General features: G+C 37.9%; 1 protein-coding gene across 3 annotated transcripts in view; it reads right to left on the bottom strand.

Annotated features, from left to right (window-relative positions):
- The window catches only part of VEPH1 (ventricular zone expressed PH domain containing 1), a 274,843-nt gene that overhangs the window by 48,968 nt on the left and 203,477 nt on the right, over nucleotides 1–22,398 (bottom strand). For all 3 annotated transcript variants that reach the window (XM_047785422.1, XM_047785415.1, XM_047785430.1), the window contains 2 exons: nucleotides 11,358–11,497; nucleotides 106–240 (listed from right to left, as the gene is read on the bottom strand). In XM_047785422.1, coding sequence (XP_047641378.1) covers nucleotides 106–240; nucleotides 11,358–11,497 — 275 coding nt within the window. The remainder of the gene's footprint in view (nucleotides 1–105; nucleotides 241–11,357; nucleotides 11,498–22,398) is intronic.

Raw genomic sequence — 22,398 nt, forward strand, 5'->3', positions numbered from 1 at the left:
AAAAGAAAGAAGGGAAAAAGTTGAACTATTAAGAATAGGCAAACTATTTTAAACTAACCTCGAATCTTGATTTAAAATAACTTGTCCAAAGAAAGAAGCATTTACCTTCTGCTGAGGGAATGTGGACTCCATCATGGCTGTTTCAAAGCTGTGAGCACCTTCGGCCTGGGTCTTCTCCCACAGAGCTCTGAGGAATTGCACAGAACGACTCTGTATGGACAGGGGCTCAGGAAACAGGCGCTGGAAGAGCATTAATGAGAGAAATGGAACATGCTATCTCCTGTCCCAACAACATTGTTTGACTGGCTGCAAAGCACTATTAGGTTTGGTTTGAACCATACCATGGATTAAATTTAACTAATGCAACAGAGAAATCAATCTTGAAGACCAAACATATGATACATTTCCTGCTTTTTATTTTTTAACAGAAAATTTAACTTATTAAATAGGATTTTCAAGATGGTTGATACTGAATTCTATAAATATAAATAAAAGTTTAATCACTTCTCAAGCATGTTACTTAATTGAAAAATGGTTAATATAAATATCCATATTTATTTTTCAAAGATCTGAGAATTAAAGTATACAGTTAAAACAGGAGTACAAATGTCAAGTTTTTATACAGAGTAAATCATGAAGAATAGATGTTAAATAAACAAAAGTCCACTATTCAACTGCTTGAATATAAATAGTGTGAGTTGGTGTTGGGGAAACAAAACCACTTTTAATTCTAAAATGTATAAAATGAGTGAATATCATTAGAGTGTTAAGATATTCTGAGTTTTGGACAGTAAGATTGCTAATGTATATAAAAAAAGTGGCATTGGAGTTTCAATCGTGGCTCAGTGGTTAACAAATCTGACTAGGAACCATGAGGTTGCGGGTTCCACCCCTGGCCTCACTCAGTGAGTTAAGGATCTGGCGTTGCCATGAGCTATGATGTAGGTTGAAGATGCAGCTCGGATTCCGCATTGCTGTAGCTCTGGTGTAGGCCTGTGGCTACAGCTCCAACTAGACCCCTAGCCTGGGAACCTTCATATGCCGTGGGTGTGGCCCTAGAGAAAGCCAAAAAAAAAAAAAAACCCAAACTGGCGTTTACATATATTTCATTCAAGTCAATGAGAATAAAATTTTCAAAGGAAGATTTAAACTGCAGTCATTTATATATTGTGATGTTATACCTATGAATGTGAGAAATATTTCAATTCAGGGGAACAATTTTATAAAAACAGAACATAAAGGGCATAAAATTACATATGTATATTTAGTTATATATAAGATATCATATATATTACCCTTTATGTGTGAGGCATAATAAAATAATGATATTGGCCTATAAAATTCAATTTCCAGAGTTCCTGTTGTGGCTCAGCAAGTTAAGAACCAGACACAATCTCTGTGAGGATATGGGTTTGATCCCTGGCCTCACTCAGTGTGTTCAGGATCCAGGATTTCCATAAGCTGTGGTGCAGGTCACAGATGCGGCTCAGATCTGGTGTTGCTGTGGCTATGCTGCAGCCCTCAGCTGAAGCTCCTGGAGCTCCAATTCGACCCCTAACCAGGGAACTTCCATATGTCACAGGTGTAGTCGTAAAAAGAAAAAAAAAAGTCCAATTTCCATGTCAATAACTGTCCCAACAGATCTATGAGAATCTCTAGGTGGTCTGTGTGTACAAAGTTTCCATTTAGTAAGTGAAAATTAACATTTTTTTTCCAGAAAAATGTTATGGTTAACCTCAAGATGAGCTGTTTCTTGTACTGAGTGGGAAAAGGTGGGGGAATCTAATACCCTAAGTTGTCCACAGATTTTAACAGATTATATATGTATATATAATTGATACATAATATATATGACTTATATTTTTGCTTTTTAGGGCTGTACCTGTGGCACATGGAAGTTCCCAGCCTAGGGGTCTAATCAGAGCTATAGCTGCTGATCTACACCACAGCCACAGCAACGCAAGATCCGAGCTGCATCTCCTACCTACACCACAGCTCATGGCAATGCCAGATCCTTAACTCACCGAGCAAGGCCAGGGAGGGATCCTAGTCGGGTTATTAACCACTGAGCCATGAAGGGGACTCCGAGACAGTAACAGATTGATTGTGAAATCCAAAATGTGAACACATCTGGGAATTTCTTGATTATTATTGGAAACTTATACAGTATATGATTTTTCATTTATGGAAGGGCAGTGCCTGATTAAATTAATCATCATTCCAAAGAGGACCATTTAGACTGGAATCTGTTAATCTGAGAACTCCATGAGTGTGTAAATTGACAGAGAAGAGAAAGAGTCTGGCCCAGCATACAAGGCTAGTTCTGTATTTGTAGCTATCAGGTTAAAGATTTGGTTTATTTTTTACCCCCAAAGTCAGGCTTCACCCAGATAACACAATATCGAAGGTGTTGAAAAAGAAAGGAAATGTTATAGTAAAAAGAACAAAAAAGAAGGGTATATAAACAGATGTTTTTTGATTTTGCTCAAAGAGAAAGATAAAGAATCAGACTAAGTCAATAAAATCAGAGTGAAAGGCCAAAAACAAAATCAAGTTTTTCTTGGTTTGTTTTCAGAAAACTGACAATTGTTAACAACAAAGCAAGAGATGAAATCAATCACAAAATCACTGATGAAAAATATTAGTAAACCAGAAGAAAAATAAGGTCATTCTTTCAAGAAAAGAAAATCAATGCTGTTTTTTTAATATTCATCTACAATTTGATTCATATAAAAATGTGAGTTATTCTCTATGAATTATGATTAAGTGTTCTTGAGACTTAATATAGAAAAAGATGGCATCCTTTGTGCATGTTGTCTCTTTCCTTTTTTAATTATTATAGTTCCACATTATAACTATGACATATTCAGCATTAAAATTCTTTTTTTTTTAAATCTTTTTGTCTTTTTAGGGCTGCACCCGTGACATATAGAGGTTCCCAGGATAGGGGTTGTATTAGAGCTGCAGCCGCTGGCCTGCGCCACAGCCACACCAGATCTGAGCTGCATCTTCATCCTACACCACAGCTCAAGGCAACGCTGGATCTTTAACCCACTGAGGGAGGCCAGGGATCGAACCTTCAACCTCATGGTTCCTAGTTGGATTTGTTTCCACTGCGCCATGACAGGAACTCCTCCTTTTTTTTCTTAATAAGCCTACCCTGTATTTATAAGGAAAGGTAACTATCTGGTTTATGACTTTTTTAGAGGCCATTATAGACATATTTTATTAACAGAAGTAAATAAGCTGTATTATCACATGGCCTAAATTTTAACCATCTTATAACATTTGCATACTGTTTTCTCCGCCTCCAGCTTCCCTGCTCCTAACAAAACCCCTACTTTGTTTTCTAATACACACATAACAGTAAAAAGATCACTAGGTTAGGAGTCGGGTAGTCTTAACTCTGTCCTTCGATTTTCTTTTTTTTTTTAATTTTTATTATAGTTGACTTACTATGTTGTGTCCATTTCTGCTGTATAGCAAAGTGACCCAGTCATACATACATGAACACTCTTCTTCTCACATTATTTTCCATTGTGTTCTATAATAAGTGATTGGATATAGTTCCCTGTGCTATACATCAGGACCTCATTGCTTATCCATTCAAAATATAATAGTTTGCATCTATTAACCCTAAACTCCCAGTTCATCACACTTCTTCTCCCTCCCCCTTGGCAAAAACAAGTCTACCTGTCATGATTGTGAGACTTTCTGTTCTGTAAAGAGGTTCATCTGTGCCATATTTTAGATTCCATATATAAATGATATCATACGGTATTTGTCTTTCTCTTACTGACTTACTTCACTTAGTAGAAGAATCTCTGGTTCCATCCATGTTGCTGCAAATGGCATTATTTTGTTCTTTTCTATGGCTGAGTAATATTCCATTGTGTATATATACCACATCTTCTTAATCCAATCAACTGTTGATGAACATTTAGGTTGTTTCCATGTCTTGGCTATTGTGACTAGTGCTGCAATGAACATAGGGGTACATGTATCTTTTTGAATGAAGTTATGTCCAGATATATGCCCAGGAGTGGGATTGTTGGGTCATATGGTATTTCTACATTTAGTTTTCTGAGGTACCTCCATACTGCTTTCCATAGTGGTTGTACCAATTTACATTCCCATCAACAGTGTAGGAGGGTTCCCTTTTCTCCACACCCTCTCCAGCATTTGTTATTTGTAGTCTCATTAAAGATGGCCATTGTAACTGGTGTGAGGTGGTACCTCATTCTAGTTTTGATTTGAGTTTCTCTAATAATTAGTGATGTGAGCAGTTTCTCATGTGACTGTTTGCCATCCATACGCCTTCTTTGGAGAAATGTCTATTTAGCTCTTCTGCCCATTTTTCAATTGGGTTGTTGTTTTGGTGTTGAGTTGTATAAGTTGTTTGTATATTTTGGAGATTAAGCCCTGTCAGCTGTACAGTTTGCAACTATTTTTTTCCATTCCCTAGCTTGTGGTTTTTTTTTTTTTATGGTTTCCTTTGCTGTGCAAAAACTTGTAAATTTGATTAGGTCCCATTGATTTATTTTTGCTTTTATTCTTATGGCTTGGGAGACTGACCTTAGAAAACATTTGTATGGTTGATGTCAGAGAATATTTTGCCTATATTCTCTTGTAGGAGTTTGATGGTGTCTTGTATTACATTTCAGTCTTTTAAGCCATTTCAAGTTTATTTTTGTGCATGGTGTGAAGGTGTTTTCTAGTTTCACTGATTTATATGCGGCTGTCCACTTTTCCCAGCACCACTTGCTGAAAAGACTGGCTTGTTCCCATTTCATATTCTTGCCTCCTCTGTGGAAGATTAACTGACCATAGGTGTCTGGGTTTATTTCTGGGTTCTCTATTCTGTCCCATTGGTCTGTATGTCTGTTTTGGTACCAGTATCATACTGTCTTGATTACTGTAGCTTTGTAATATTGTCTGAAGTCTGGGAGAGTTATGCCTCCTGCTTGTTCTTTTTTTTTCCCCCCTAAGGATTGCTTTGGCAATTCTGGGTTTTTTATGGTTCCATATAAATGTTTGGATAGTTTGTCCTAGTTGTGTGAAAAATGTCATGGGTAATTTGATAGGGATTGCATTAACTCTGTAGGTTACTTTGGGTAGTATGGCCATTTTAATGGTATTCATTCTTCCAATCCAGAAACATGGGATATCTTTTCATTTCTTTGAATCCTCTTTAATTTCTGTGATTAATGTTTTATAGTTCTCAGCATATAGTCTTTCACCTCCTTGGTCAGGTTTATTCCTAGGTACTTAATTTTAGGAGGTGCAATTTTTAAAAGGTATTATTTTTCTATATTCTTTTTCTAATATTTCATTGTTAGTATACAGAATTGCAACTAATTTCTGAATGCTAATCTTGTATCCTGCTACTTTGCTGAATTCCTTGATCAGTTAGAACAGTTTTTGTGTGGAGTCCTTAGGGTTTCCTATGTAAATTATCATGTTATCTGCATAGAGTGACAATTTTACCTTTCTCTTCCAATTTGGATACTTTTATTTCTTTTATCTGACTGCTGTGTATAGGACTTCCAATACTATGTTGAATAAAAATGGTGAGCATGGGCATTCTTGTTCCAGATTTTAGAGGGAAGGCTTTTGGCTTTTCTCCATTGTGTATTATATTGGCTGTGGGTTTGTCATAAATGGCTTTCCTTTTGTTAAGGTATGTTCCCTCTATACCAATTTTGGTCAGAACTTTTTTTAATCATGAATGGATGTTAGATTTTGTCAAATGATTTGTCTGCATCTATTGAAACGATCATGCAATTTCTGAGTTTTCTTTTGTTAATTTGGCCCATGACACTAATAGATTTGCCTATATTGAACCATCCTTGTGAACTTGGGATCAATCATACTTGGTCATGGTGTATGACTTTTTTTAATATGTTGTTGGATTCCATTGGCTAAAATTTTGTTGAGAATTTTTGCATCTATATTCATCAAGGATATTGTCTGATAATTTAAGTTTTTGGTAGTATATTTGTCTGGTTTGGTATTAGGGTGATAGTGGCTTCATAGAATGTCTTTGGGTATGTTCCTACTTCTCTGACCTTTTGGAAAAGTTTAAAAAGTGTATAAGTTTTTCATTGTACTGTTGGTAGGATTTTCCTTTGAAGCCATCTGGTCCTGGACTTTTTTTGTAGGGAGTGTTTTTGTTACCTGTACAATTTCATTTCTAGTGATCAGTCGGTTCAAATGATCTATTTCTTCTTGATTCAGTTTTGGCAGGCTGCATGTCTCTAGAAAGTTGTTGATTTCTTCTAGGTTGTTGAATTTGTTGCCATATAACTTTTCTTAGTGTTCTCTTACAGTTTTTTGTATTTCTGTACTATCTGTTGAGCTTTCTCCTTTTACATTTTTTGTTTATGTAGGTTCACTCTCTCCTTTTGGTAAGTCTGCCAGAGGTTTGTCATTTTGTTTACTTTTTTCAAAGAAGTAGCTCTTGTTTTTATTATTTTTTTCTATTTTTTTATCTGTATTTTTATTTCCTCTCTGATTTTTTTTTTTGGTCTTGTTAGTACTGCAGCCACGGCACATGGAGGTTCCTAGGCTAGGGATCCAATTGGAGCTGTAGCCACTGGCCTACACAACAACACGGCAATGCAGGATCCTTAACCCACTGAGCATGGCCAGGGATCGAACCCAAGTCTTCATGGATACTAGTTGGGTTTGTTAACCACTGAGGCATGATGGGAACTCCTGATTTCATCTCTGATCTTTGTGATTTCCTTCCTCCTGATGACTTTAGGTTTTGTTTGTTCTTCTTTTTCCAATTCTTTTATGTGGTAGGTTCAATTGTTGATTTGAGATTTTTCTTTTTGAGGAAGGTCTGTATCACTATAAACTTCCAAGAGCTGATTTTGCAGCATCCCATAGATTTAGAATGGTTGTGTTTTCATTATCATTTGTCTTAAGGTATTTTTTAATTTCCCTTTTGATTTCCTCAACCAGCTGGTTTTTTAGTAGCATGTTGTTTAGTACTATGTAGTCAGGTTTTTCTCATTTCTTTTCCTCTGGTTTCTAAGTTTCATGCCATTATGGTCAGAGACGATGCTTGAAATAATTTATATATTCTTAAATTTGTTGAGGTTAGCTCTGTGCTCCAATATGTGGTCAATCCTTGAGAATATTCTATGCGCACTTGAAAAGAATGTATATTTTGATTTTTTTGGATACAATGTCCTAAAAATGTCAGTTAAGTCTAACTGTTCTGTTGTGTCATTTAGGATCTCTGTTGCCTTAATGATTTTCTGTTGAGAGGATCTCCGTTGATATGAGGGTGGTGTTAAAATTGCCTACTGTTAATGTATTCCCATCAGTTTCTACTTTTATGTCTGTTAGTATTTGTTGTATGTATTTGGGTGCTCCTAGATTAGGGGCCTATATATTGACAAGTGTAATACCTGTTCTTGAATCGATCCTTTTATTATTAAATAGTATCCATATCTTTCTTTATGACCTGTTTTAAAGTCTATTTTGTCTCATATTGAGTATTGCAACTCCTGCTTTTCTGTCTTTTCTATTCACATGAAATATCTTTTTCCATCCCCTCATTTTCAATTTATATATGTCCTTTGCCCTAAGGAGGGTCTCTTGCAGGCAGCATATTGCAGGTCTTCTGTTTTTATCTAGTCTGCCACTCTAAGTCTTTTGATTAGGGCATTCAGTCTATTGACATTTAAGGTAATTATTGATAAGTTGTATTTATTGCCATTTTAAACCTTGTTTTCCAGTTGATTCTGTTTCTTTTTATGGTTGGATGATCTCATTTTATTCTATGCTTTTGTACTTTTTAGTTTTTGTGAATGTATTGTTTGGTTTTGTTTTGTGGTTGCCCTGTTTTTCAAGTATGTTAACCCCTTCCTATATCTTCTTGCTTTTCAGGCTCAAACACATTCTAAAAAAAAAAGGAAAGAAAGAAAGAAAAAGAAAAAAGAATCTAGATTTTCTTTCCTTCCCCACATTTTATGATTTTGATGTCCTTTTTTATATCTTCATGTTTCTCCTTGTGCTGTTCCTTGCTTTTACAAATAGTTTTCTTTTTTTCTCCTTTTAGATCCATATACTGGCACAATTAAGTGATTATTTCCAGTTGTGATTTCCTCCATCCTATATCTCCTTACTTCTTTTCTACTTAGAGGATAGCTTTCAGTATTTCTTTTAGAATGGGTTTAGTATTGTATTCTTTTAGTTTTTGTTTGTTGGAGAAAAACCTTTATTTCTCTATTTTAAATGATAATCTTACTGAGTAGAGTATTCTAGGCTGCAAATTTTTCCCTTTTAGAACTTTGAATATATTCTTCCACTCTTCTTTTTTCTCTTTCTGCCTTTAGAACTCTCTCCTTATCTTTAACTTTTGCCATCTTTATTATAATATTTCTTGGTGTGGGTCTGTTTTGGTTCATCTTTTTGGGGGGCCCTCTGTTCTTCCTATATCTTCGTATCTATTTCCCTTAGATTTGGAAAGTTTTCAGCCGTAATTTCTTCAAGTATATTTTTGATCCTCTTTTCTTTTTCATCTCCTTCTGGAGACCTACTTTATATTATCCCATCGATCTTTTATACTGTCTTCATATTTTTTCATTTGGTTTTCTGTCTGCTGTCCTGATTAGCTGATTTCTATTATTCTATCTTTCAAGTCTCTTATTAGCTCCTCTGCATTACTCATTCTGTTCTTCAATGCCATTAACTCAACTTGCATGTTTGCAAATGAATTTTCTAATTTTTCATGGCTCCTCCTTATATTGCCTAGTTCCCTTCTAAAGTAATCTGCATTACTGTTCATATCTGTTCTTAATTCCTTCAGTATTTTTGCTATCTCCTTTTTGAAATTGGTGTCTGTTAGGCTGCAGAATCTGTTTCATGGTTTGCTCCTTCAGGGGAATCGTTCAGTTCTTTTAACTGAGAACGGTTCCTAAGCATCTTCATTTTGTTTATATTGTTCTTATTCTGGGAGTTTAGGGAAAACAACTCCTGTAGTCTTGGAGGGCTATTTTTTGGGGGGGGAGGGAGGCACACTTGTGGCATATGGAAGTTTCCAGGCTAGGGGTTGATTCAGAGCTGCAGCTTATGGCCTATACTACAGCCATAGCAATGTGGGATCTGAGCCACGTCTGTGACCCACACCACAGCTCACAGCAATGCCAGATCCTTAACCCACTGAGCAAGGCCAAGAATCTAACCTGCATCCTCATGGATACTAGCTGATTTTGTAACCTGCTGAACCAAAAGTGGAACTCCCTGGAAGGCTATTTATATGTGAGTGTGCCCCCTGGGTAGCTTGTGAGGGCTTACTTTTTCTTTTCTTTTTTTTGTCATGAGGGTTGCTTTTGGTTTGGATGCTTGCTGTCTCTTTCCTCAGTGTGTGTAGGTTGTTATACCCTTGATAGGGATATGGAAGTTCCCAGGCTAGGGGTCGAGCTGATGTACAGCCCGTGTTTGTTTCCATGAAGATGTAAGCAATGGGCAGGGCCTATAGCCAGTGCCTGGTTGCTGGGCCCTTGACAGTGGTGAGAACCCACAGGGAGGCGTAGGCAGCACCCAGAGCCTTTGGCAGTGGTAACAATAGGATGTGTGTGTTCCCAGGGGAGTGAGGGCAACGATGGCTCTCAGTTGCAGTGCCCTCCTTGGAGGCAACCCCTGAGGTGACTGGGGCTGCAGGTGGTGCCTGTTTAAGAACCCCTAGTGGTGGCTGGTCCCTCATGCCTCTGGAGTCTGTGATAGCTGCAGAAGTTTGCCCCATAGCCTGTACCAGAGGAGTCCTGCCTCCTGAGAGCCTGTGTGTGCACAGAGAAAGATTTCCTTGTGGTGGTAACACCTCTCCACCTCTTGCCCTCCCCAGCAATGGTGCCTGCAGGCCCATAATTCTTCCCATATTTCTTCAGCAGTGGCACTCTGTTCCACAGCCTGTGGCACACCAATCCCTAGCCCCTCAGACTGTAATCACCACAGCCAACCTAGTTCTCTTCCTGGAACTAACATTGGAGCTGAGTCTCAGTGCCCAGACCCCACCCAAGTGTCTCAGGCTGTGGTGTTTGGGGGCAGTGGTACCAATGCCCAGTGCAGCTCTCTTCTGCTTTTCCCTCCTCAATCTGGCTGCTGCTCTTTTCTCCGATACATTGAAGTTCCCCTTCTGTCCTGGCCGATCTCCCAGCCAGTTAGGTGGCCTCCCAGGGTGGAAGTTCCTTTCCTCTTTCAACACTCCCTTTCAGGAGTGCTGGTCCTGTCCTGATTCCTTTTCTCTCTCTCTTTTTCCTTTTGTTCTACCCAGATATGTGGATGGTTTCTTGCCTTTTGGAGACTTAAAATCTTCTGCCAGTGTTCAGTAGATATCCTGTGCTGACTGTTCTACACGTAGATGGGCTTTTTTTTTTTTTTAAATGTGTTTGTGGGAGAAGTGAGTCCCACATCTTACTCCTCTGCTATCTTGATCTCACCCCCCTCAATTTTCTTATCTGGAAAAATGATATCTAAGATCCCTTCTCTTACTAACACTTTATAATCTATGTTAAAATTCTATACAAAAGTTTTATGCATTCAAGATTAGTATTTCCATATAAGAATCTCTTTGGATGCTAAAATCTTTGCATCAAATTTGCTAGTGTTAAGTTCAAAGTTCTTCTTTATATAATTTTACTTATATACATAAATTCTATGGAAAAAAGTGGAACTCCACTATCCTAACAGTGTTAAAAAGGATATCTTGACACTAAACTAATTGGGGATTCAAAGACTGTGGGGAAATAATGGCTAGCTCTACATAAGTAAAGTTATTATCCCAAATAAGTGATTTCTGTTGTTATTGTTGAACAAAAAGTATTTTCCTGTTTGTTCTTCTTTTTTAAAGCTAAGGATATTCAAGATAATAATAAGTTTTTCCTCTGACTACTAATCCAGGGTCTTTTATAAGGAAACTACCATAAAATATAGGAAATGCATGTTAAAAATTACTAATGAGGGAGTTTCCATTGTGGCTCAGCAGTAACGAACCTGACTAGTATCCATAAGGACTCAGGTTTGATCCCTGGCCTTGCTCAGTGGGTTAAGGAACCAGCGATGCCATGAGCTGTGATATAGGTTGCAGACGCAGCTTGGATCTGGAATTGCTGTGGCCATAGTGTAGGCTGGCAGCCATGGCAGCAGCTTGACCCCTAGCCTGGGAACTTCCATACGCCAAGGTGTGGCCCTAAAAAGACAAAAGAAAAATTACTAATGAAATGTGTATGTATTGCTATTATCTATATACCAACTCTTGTCAAAGAATAATTCAGTAAAAATGATTATAAACTCATATTCCACTGTCTCATTAAGAAGCCATGATGAATGTGAATTAAACACACCTGTTGAAATAGAAACATGATCTGGATCCATGGTTGAGGTTCTTGGCTGATGAGGATAAAACTGGATTTACTGTAGAGGCAGTAATGACCCTTCAGGGAGCAGCTGAAGAACAGCTTTGCTACACAAGTTTGAACAGAATCTAGAAACAAATACAAATAGCATTAAACACTGGACTCTTCCTAGAGTTATACCTTCTGCTTCAACACACAAACACCTTTAGAAATACATTCTTCAGTTTTCAACCTGTGAGCAAATAATTTTAAATGACTGTGGGTTTGGGAGTAGATCTGTTTGATGGAATGCAGATTTAAATGAAGATGCTTTAAGCAAGCTGTATTTTATTCCTCTTTCTTTTCTGATTAACAGTGCATCAGAGGAGTTCCCATCATGGTTCAGTGGAAATGAATCCAACTTAGAACCATGAGGTTGCGGGTTCAATCCCTGGCCTCGCTGAGTGGGTTAAGGATCTGGTGTTGCTGTGAGCTGTGGTGTAGGTCGCAGACATGGCTTGGATCTGGCATTGCTGTGGCTCTGGTGTAGGCCAGCATCTGTAGCTCCAATTAGACTCCTAGCCTGGGAACCTTCATATACCATGAGTGTGGCCCTAAAAAGCAAAAAAAAAAAACACCCAAAAAACAAAAAACAAAAAACAGTGCATGAGAAATCTCTAAGAAACTTGCATGGGAAGAAAAAACCTCTTGACAATAAAAAGGGAGATATGTGTCATTTCCATCTGACTGGGTACTTTGAAATGATAACCTGGGAAGAATAAGCGAATGGATGGAGGAAACCCAGGCATTTTCTGGGTAGTGGATAGTGTGCAATGAATCAGGAGCACTGCTCTCTTGGTTGTTCAGAGGTCAGAGAGACAATCTCCAGAATAACTTTGGCCAGAGGTGTGGCTTCCTATTAACTGCCTTGAACTGGCTGGAAAAGGTCATTACATCTTGAAGAGCCTCAGTGGGGAAACTTCAAGAGATTATCCTTCAGGGACAAGAAAGCAGGGGATTGTGGTGGTGGCACCACAGAGCAGAGGAACTACGTGTAGGAGTCATTTAGTTTTCACAACCCTACAAGATGAGCATTACTACTTCTATTTTAAGTGTGAAGAAACTTAACCCATTTAAGTGTCTTTTTAGTGAACCACTGTTACTGCCTTGTTCACCACCATGACCTCAGCGTGTGGCACAAAATAGATATTCTTTTTTTTTTTTTTTTTTTTTGTCTTTTTGCTATTTCTTTGGGCTGCTCCCGCGGCATATGGAGGTTCCCAGGCTAGGGGTCGAATCAGAACTGTAGCCACTGGCCTACCCCAGAGCCACAGCAACGCAAGATCCGAGCCACGTCTGTGACCTACACCACAGCTCACGGCAATGCCAGATCGTTAACCCACTGAGCAAGGGCAGGGACCGAACCCGCAACCTCATGGTTCCTAGTTGGATTCGTTAACCACTGTGTCACGACGGGAGCTCCACAAAATAGATATTCTAAAGAGAGTGTCTGAACAGATGGATGATACTCAGGAGTCAAGAAAAAAAAAACTGCTCAAGTCTGCCCAATGTGTGGCAGAGCCAGGATTTGAATTAAGCCAAGCTCCTGCCACATTTGGATGTTTTAGGCTTTACCATGCTGGGGATTTTTAAATCTGTAGTGTCATATTGATAGCTCATGGGGTATTTATTGTTTCAGAATTAATCTGATATCTTAAATGAAATACTTTGAAAATTAATAGGTTCAGTATGCCCTACTATTGAAAATAGAACTGGATTAGAGTTTTTTTAAAAGTTGACAGGACCCTAATAAGGTGGTAGAGTCAGTCCCCACCTAAGAGAGTGCTCAGGGTTCCCAGGAGAATGTGGTCGTGCACCGTCAGGACTCAGGTGTGAAGGATAACAGACTTTTGGGAAAGAGTTTTGCAGAGTTTAGGGAGGGTGATCAATGATAAATTAGAGAAGACAACACTGGAAACAAAATAAAGCCACAGGGCAATTTAGAAATATATATAGAAATCTTAATAATTAATAGTTTTCTGTGATTCTGAAACATTGGTATGAAAGAGAACTAGTTTTTGTGAACTTAGTAGTTCAGGGGAATTTGAGTATTCAAAATCCTTATATAAAATTAGAAATCACAGAGTTCCCATTGTGGCACAGCGGAAACTAATCCGACTAGGAACCATGAAGTTGTGGGTTCGATCCCTGGCCTTGCTCAGTGGGTTAATGATCCTGCGTTGCTGTGGCTCTGGTGTAGGCCGGCAGCAACAGCTCTGATTAGACCCCTAGCCTGGGAACTTCCATATGCCTCGGGTGCGGCCCTAAAAAGGACAAAAAAGACAAAAAAAAATTAGAAATCATTTCTGCATCCTGTGGGTGAATGGCTCATGAGATGTAAAGCACGCTTCAAAGTTCAGTGGGAAAGACCAGGAGGCCTGTGACTGACAGAGAAAGACCTCAAAGAACAGAAGAGAGCACAACATCCCTTTAAAATTACCTATCAGAAACTGTTTGACAATGGCAATGAAAAATACTCTTTTGGCACTGATGCTCTGAAAAACTGAATTTAAATTAACTAGAGAAGTCAGAAACCAAGTATTCTCTAAATGTGCACATACAAAAATGGTACTGCTGGAAATTAATCTGGTTGTAATGTGTACACTGAGATAGCACCCTGTTTTGCTTTAACAGAATGTTTCAAAAGGAAACAACTTCATTTGTAAGAACCTGAGCAGGAGCCGGACAGTCCTAGGTGGACTTCAGGCCTCTGCCATGAAAAGAAAAAAAATTTTCATCTTTTTTTCTTCCCCTAAATTATGGCTCAATGGTGTTTTCTTATGAAAATCAACACTGGTTCAATTTATTTTACCCTCCTTGAGCCTACAGGCTTTCTATACATAAATCATAGGGGTCCCAGAACACAGAAAATGAGCAAAGCGGTAGAAGAGAGAAAGAGACCTTTACCTAGAATCATATATACCTGTTATAAAAACACATTAGTTCTGTGATACAAGGCTTCTGTTAATGCTGTCAGGAAACTGGATCTGTCTCAATATTTTTCTCCTCATTTTTTTTTCTAAGCTTCCCTGGCTTAGAAAGTTCTCTCAACATTAACATCTAGTTGATAATTTTTCTCTGTAATTTTCTCCCACCTGTTCATTTCATGGTAGCAAATAGTGGGTATGCAATAAATAGTGTTGGATAAACGAATGGTGTTAGTCACTGTGTGGAGACCAAGAAGAGCCATGCTGATGACCTTGTTCTTAAGAAGCTTACAGCCCAATGGAAGAAACACCTACAAACAATGGCTGAAAACGGTTTTAAGTCCATAAGATAATGGAGGGACACACAGTGCAGACCACTCAAAGCAATGGGCAGCTCTCCTCCTTGGGGAACCAGGGGAGGTCTCATGGAGGAGGAAATATTTGATGTGACCCTGAAAGCTAACCAAGATTTTGAACTTAGATAAAGTGTGAGGAGACATGCATTTTAAGTAGAGGGAACACTCTGAAAAAAAATCACATAAGGCATGAATGTTCAAGGTAATTCAAGATAGTGTATCTGGATTATTAAAATACTTTTTTACTTATACAGTTGATGCCCAAACTGTTGTTTATCTTTCTTGATTAAATGTTGAAGTGAGAGGGGTCATGCTTTGATAAATATAGAATTCTTCCCATATTCTACCCAACCTGACCGTTATTTCTCTGCATTTAGTAGATTGAGGCTTATTTTTGTAAAAAAAAAAAAAATCAAAGGATTTGTTTTGATCCTTATTTTCTTTTTGCTTTTTAGGACTGCACCTGCAGCATATGTAAGTTCCCAGGCCAGGAGTCAAATTGGAGCTGCAGCTGTTGGCTTACATCACAGGCACAACAACATGGGATCTGAGCCATGTCTATGACCTAAACCACAGTTCATGGCAACACTGGATCCTTAACCCACTGAGCAAGGCCAGGAATGGAACCCATGTCCTCATGGATACTAGTTGGGTTCATAATCTGCTAAGCCACAACTGGGACTATTGAAGTTAACATGAGCAGCGATAATTGTATAATATAATGTGGTGTAAGGTGAAATATCCAAAATATATACATTACACACATGGATAAATTTAAAGACATGATACAAAATAAAGAACATCTGATCTCCTTTTTGAGTCAAAGTATTTAGGATTCATTTTGGAATTTTTTTCTTCCCTTGGTCACTTTTCTCCCACCTTTCATATATCTCTATTCTTGCATTGCACACACTGTAATGATTAAAATTTTGTTAGTATTTTTAAACAAACGCTCATTTTAGAATACTTTTGGGTTTACAGAAAAATTACAAATATAGTATAGAGAGTTCCCTCTATATTATATACCTGGTCTCCCCTGTTATTAACATTTTAAGTTGGTATGATACATTTATAATAAGCAATGAACCAATATTGACAGGTTATTATAAACCCAAGTCCATAGTTTATTCAGATTTCCTTAGTTTATACTAGGTGTCCTTTTTCTGTCCCAGGATCCCATTCAGGATACTACACAACATTTATTCATTATGCCTCTTTGGGCTCCTCTTGGCTATGACAATTTTTCAGACGTTTCTTGTTTTTTGATGACCTTGATAGTTTTGAAGAGTACTTTTCTTAAGTATTTTGTAGAATGTTTCTCATTTGGGATTTGTCTGTTTTTCTCATGAGTAGACTGGGATTTTGAATTTGGGGGAGAAAAAACCATAGAAGTAAAGTGCCATTTGAATCATATCATATCCAGAGGACATTTGATCAACATGACTTAGGACTACTGATGTTGGCCTTGAACATTTGGTTGAGGTAGTGTTTACTAGGTTTCTCCATTGAAGAGTTCCTCCCCAATACTTTCCACAATGTACTCTTTGAAAATAAGTCACAATGTGTAGCCCACACTTAAGGAGTGGGGTGATAGCTTTACCTCCTGAGGGCAGAATAGGTGCATCGATTATGTGCAATCCTTCTGCACAGATTTGTCTCTTCCTCCTCTAGGTATTACATTCAAATTATTTAGTCAGTTATTCTATCAATCTGTACTCATGGATATTTATTTTATAACTCAATACTATTTTATTTACTTTGTTGCTCTGATTGCTCTAGCTTTGTCCTTAGGGGGCTCTATCAGTTGGCTCCTGTGTCCATCTGATGTGCCACCACTATTGTGTGTGCTTTTTGTTTATCTATTTGTTTTGTCACTTCCCTACTTACATCTTACATACAAGATGTTCCAGGTTCATCTTGTTTATCTCCTGCTCTGTGTTAGAATCAGCTGTTTCTCCAGAGTTCTGGTTCCTTTTATTGTAGAATGGTGTTAAAAACCAAGATCTAGGTACTAGGTACGCTTGTTGCTACTGAGGTATCATTGTCCCTTGGCCCCTCAGGTGACAGAGCAGGAAAATTATGTTGTGTATACTAACTCATGCCTGTACACATATCTATTTACAAGTATTTCCATATGCAACCAACTATATATATTTTGAGCTAAACATGAATTCATACTGACAGTTTCAATTCTTTTTATCATCACACAGAGCATTTTAGTTTCCACCCCTTGCTTATCCGTGAACTCCCACTTCCACAGTGAGGAGCCTGGGTTCCACTCTGCTAGTATTTTTATCTCTATCAACTATAGAAGGCAGAGTATTTCTGCTCCATTCCCCTCTCGTTCTTCCCCTCATTTCCTTGTGCCCTCCACTTTCTCTTAAAAATCTTTGTCTATTTAGTACCCATCGTAGTTTCTTTCTTCCTTTCTCCCTTCCTTCCTTCTTTCCTTCCTGCCTTTCTTTTTTGCCACACCTGTTGCATATGGAAGTTTCCAGGCTAGGGATCAAATCCAAACTATAGCTGCCGGCCTAAGCCACAGCCACAGCCACAGCCACGCCAGGTCTGAGTTGCGTCTACAACCTGCACCACAGCTCACAACAACTTGGGATCCTTAACCCACTGAGCAAGGCCAGGGATTGAACCCACATCCTCATGGATACTAGTGGATTTGTTACCACTGAGCCATAATAGGAACTCCTGTTATACTCTATGATTCCTTCTGGAGCAACAGAGATAAAGCCAACAGTATATTCCCATGAAAATAATAAGAAATTATGACAGTAATAGTACCATATTAATTTTCATGTTGAACCTTATCTTACTGTTAACTAAATATTCTACATTTTCATATCTGGCATGAGAGAGACAGCTATTTTTTAATGTGAGTATTCCTTCTTAGTTTAGCCAGTTGTATTTTAAGTGTATTCTAGATGCTAGTCATCGTGTTATGATTTTGGTAAAGAAATTCTTCTTTATTTGTTTTGCGGTTGTAAAATGTTAATGTAAAAAAATTTAGAAATATAGAAAGTTTATCAATTAGCATTCTGGAAAACATTTTAAAATTAGAAATAGTCTTAAATGATATCATTTAAGAAAGGAGTTTATAATTTTGAAAAGTCTAGAGAAATTCTAAATCAAGCAAAATAATGGTCAAAAATAAAAATCAGATTTCAGTTGTGTGTGTGTGTGTGTGCACTACTTAAAATCTTAGAGCAAGCTGATGTGTGGAATAACTATGGTAAGTTCTAAGCACTCCATTAGATATTTTATGTAATTATCATTCAATCCTCATAATTATCTATTAGCATCTCTTTTCACTTAAGAGATTAAAGGGTCAGAGTTAAATGACTTAATCAAGTTAAGATGCAGAGGCAGGATTGGGGTCCAAGTTCATTAAAATGTAAGCTCTGTGTTTTGTTCACAAAGCAATATGACCTCCTGGAAAGTCATATTGTCAAATGGTCTTGAACCTCTTCAGCTGAGCTATCTGTAGCTTCTGTAGGGATAGGATGGACAACCCAAAATAAATTGCCAGTATCTTTAACAAGACAACATAAGTTGTTCAGCCTTAGAAACAGAACCTAAGGAACTAATTTCTATGCAATTACTGTAGAGTCAACATAATTCTCTAACCTGGGGTTAAGACAAATTTTTTCATAAACCTAAAGAGCTATGGCAAATCAATAACTAGAAGCTCTTTACAGGCCTATGTAAACTGTAAACAATTGGTCTCTTTCATCCTTAAATGTGGTAGGAGGAGTGAACACTACATTCTAAACTCAGAGGGAATAATCAAAATAACTAGGTTTAGAATTCTTAGAAGTAGAGAGAGCTATAGAATCAAGTGAAGGAAGACTGTGGTGGTAACTGCAATGCCTGTTACTCTCTGCTGACAGTTGATAAGCATGATTAGCTTTCTAAATATATTGGATCTGAGAAACAAACCATTCTTCTTGGGAGATGAGACATTTATAATTCATCTCCCAAAGTGGTACTTATATATAATCCATGCCATCCATGCCATTATATACTTTTTATTTAGAAATAAGCGCCTTTTAAGAATAAAAATAGTTTCAGTTTGATTTTTTTTTTTTACAGCTAGTGGAAATATCAAAAAGTTGGCTTTGCTTTTTGGAAAAAGGAATAAGCTAGATCTTGTTTTGAATTCTTTACCAAACTTATAGTTTGAAAGCTCTCTCCCAACTAAATAAGGGTCAAATAAATGTATCTGGCTTGTTTCCCAGGTTTTTCAATTGAATCATTCTTCTCCATAGCCAAACTGTATTTCTCGAATGATTTATAAAAGCTCAAACACAGGAATATCTTTGCAGAAATTGCTATACTGAAAGTATTTGCACATTGAGTATAACATAAATAAACAACAAATTCAGAGCAGGCATATGAAGAACTTTGGTAGGAAGGGAGCTAATTTTCATTGATTGCTTACTTTGTATTCAGGTGAGTGTAAGTGTAATAGATCACAATGAACCCTTATTAGGCAGGTCTTGTTATTTCCATTTTATGGAGATGGAAATCTCAAGATCAAACTTCTAGGAAGCAACCAAGCTGGAATTTGAACCCGAGTTCCAAAGCCTGTTCTCTTTCCAATACGTTATCAAACGGCTCAGATAAAACAGGGGTACTAGAAGTGCCTTAAAAAGGAAGGATGGTTCAATGGAAAAATCACTGGCCCAGGAGTCAGACAACCAGGGTCTTAGGGTCTTAGTAGACTCTTGTTATCTTTGCTCTCTGTTCTCTGACTTCTTTTCTCTTTCGTTCTTTCTTCTTCCTTTTTTTTTTTTTTTTTTGGTCTTTTTAGGGCCGCACCTGTGGCATATGGAAGTTCCTGGGCTAGGGGTCTAACTGGAGCTGGAGCTGCTGGTCTACACCACAGCCACAGTGACACCAGATTTGAGACGTGTCTGTGACCTACACTGCAGCTCATGGCAACACTGGATCCTTAACCCACTGAGCAGGGTCAGGGATAGAATCTGAGTCCTCATGGATACTAGTTGGGTTTGTTACTGCTGAGTCAAAACAGGAACTCCTGTTCTCTGACTTGTCATATGTAAAAATAATGGCAGGCCAATAGCTGATCAAGAATGTATTTTTAAAAATTCCACATTTCACATTTCAGCGTTTCCTCCATGGTACAGTGGGTTAAGAATCCAACCATGGTGGTGTAGGTCACTGTGGAGGTGCAGGTTCAATCCCTGGCCACATGCAGTGAGTTAAAGGTTGCCACAGCTCCAGAGAAGGTCACAGCTGTGGCTGGATTAAATCCTTGGCCTAGGAATTGCCATATGCCATGGGTATAGTGATAAAATTAAAAAAAAATTACATTTCTATTTGTTTATTATCTTTTTTCCTAGATTGTAACCTCCATGAAGGTAACCATTTTAACCATTTTTGTTATACAGTTTAGTGGCATTTAAGTATGTTTACATTGTACAATCATCACCACCATCCATCTCCAGAACATTTTCATCTTCTCCGACTGAAACTCCATAAACATTAAATTATAACTCTCTAATTCCCTCTCCCTCCAACACCTGGGAACCACTATTCTGCTTTCTGTCCCCATGAATGTGACTACTCTAAGTACTTCATATATTTATCCTTTTGTGTCTAGCTTATTTCATTTAGCATAATGTCTTCAAGGTCCATATAGGTTGAGAATTTCATTCCCCTTCGAGGTTGGATAATTTTCCATTATATGCATATACCACATTTGGTTTATCCATTCATCATTCACCTTTCCATGGACATTTGGGTTGTTTCCACCTTCTGGCTACTGTGAATAACGTTGCTATAAACTCGGCTGTACATAATCTCTTTTAGACCCTGATTTCCATTCTTCTGGATATGTACCCAGAAGTGACACTGTCAGGTCATATGGTAATTCTATGTTTAATTTTTAAGCAACTGACATACTAGAATGTACTTTTTTTTTTTTCCTCCCATGGCCACATCGTGGCATGTGGAAGTTTCAGGGCCAGGGGTCAAACCTGAGCCACTGCAGTGGCAATACCAGAGGTCTAACCCTATGAGCCACATAGGAACTAGCCCTAGAATGTACTTTTTAGTTCTGATGTTCTATGATTCAATGAGGGCCTAAGAAAGCCCATGAAGAAATGTGTCTGTGATGAACGCCCAAAGCAGGGCTGCCAGGAACTACCTTCAATACAGGACAGATGGCAATGGGGTTTGGTAGAATAGATTTCTCTCTCCTGCTTGACACTAGCCAGACAGGAATCGCTCAAGGCATTTATTCCATCTCTCATTTAAATTATCCTTTGATACATTTCAAAGACACGTAACTCAAAATCCTGACCCTGAAGGACTGAATAACACTGTCATTTAACTACATAAATATCCTAAATTGGATAGACAAAAAGTAGGAGGAAATGAAATTGTTAATTCATCTGATGAGAATGTTTCCAAAGCATTGTAAAAATCATGTTTTCCAAGGCAAACATAAATTACAGTTTTGGGAAAATATGTAAAACAAACTCATCACTTAAAAATATTCTTGCTTTGTGGTTCCCGTTGTAGTGCAGTGGAAATGAATCCGACTAAGAACCATGAGATCTGGGGTTAGATCCTTGGCCTTGCTCAGTGGGTTAAGGATCTGGGCATTGCCATGGGCTGTGATATAGGTTGCGGACGTGTCTTGGATCTGGCATTGCTGTGGTTGTGGCGTAGGCTGGCAGCTGTAGTTCAGATTTGACCCCTAGCCTGGGAACCTCCATATGCTGTGGGTGTGACCCTATAAAAAAGCAACAAACAAACAAAAAACAAAAAAAACCTCTTGTTTTTGCATAAAAAAAATGAAAGAAGTCATCCCAAGCCAGTGTGGACTCCTTATCAAAGTACAATTCCATATGATTTGCAAAAGATATTTTTATCTTAGACTGAAACTATACTCCTTGTAATTCCCCACTTAAACTTTACAACTTCCGAACAGAACAACAATTATTTCATAATTTGATGCGGGAAGTAGAAGAAAAGATATTACAAGGTTAAAAAAATTTGATTCTCAAAAGTAAAAGTGAATTTCTAAAATGACTGTTTGAAATAATACTGAATGATTTCTCAATGTCCAAAGACATTGCTTTAATAATCTTGGAATTTTTAGGGCTTGGTTCTGTAGTAGGTACTCAGAAACATGAGTTGTTGAACTAAACGGTGCTAAGGAAAGACTGCCAAATTTCTCATTTGATGAAGAATCTAGGGCAGGGAGATAATGCGAGAGAGGACTTTGTCTCATTTTCACTAAGTTCTGTTTATGACATCATCGGTTGAGAAATACTGAGAAATACATGGTCCCTTCTCAGCAGCTGTTTGGTCACTGGCCATATCACACACACGTGGGCATTACATCCCCACCGAGAGAAAAAGTACTATGCATGTTTTCCTGCTCATGGCAAAAAGTCCAGCCTGTTGTCAAACAAGCATGACAGATACTTTTGTTTTTTTTCCTTCCTTCCTTCCTTGGGAAGTTCCCAGGCCAGGGATTGAACTCATACCACAGCAGTGACCTGAGCCACAAGAGAACTCTAGATGCTTTTGTTTTAAATCATTAGAATGAAATAAAATTCTTTTGTAAGTGATTGCCTTAATAATGGAAATTAAATTGAGTAGTAAAGGCAAATCTGGTAATATTCAGAAATATACAAACCAGGAGTTCCCATCGTGGCTCAG

The sequence above is a fragment of the Phacochoerus africanus genome, chromosome 1 (genome assembly GCF_016906955.1).
Source record: "Phacochoerus africanus isolate WHEZ1 chromosome 1, ROS_Pafr_v1, whole genome shotgun sequence".
Lineage (NCBI taxonomy): Eukaryota > Metazoa > Chordata > Mammalia > Artiodactyla > Suidae > Phacochoerus > Phacochoerus africanus.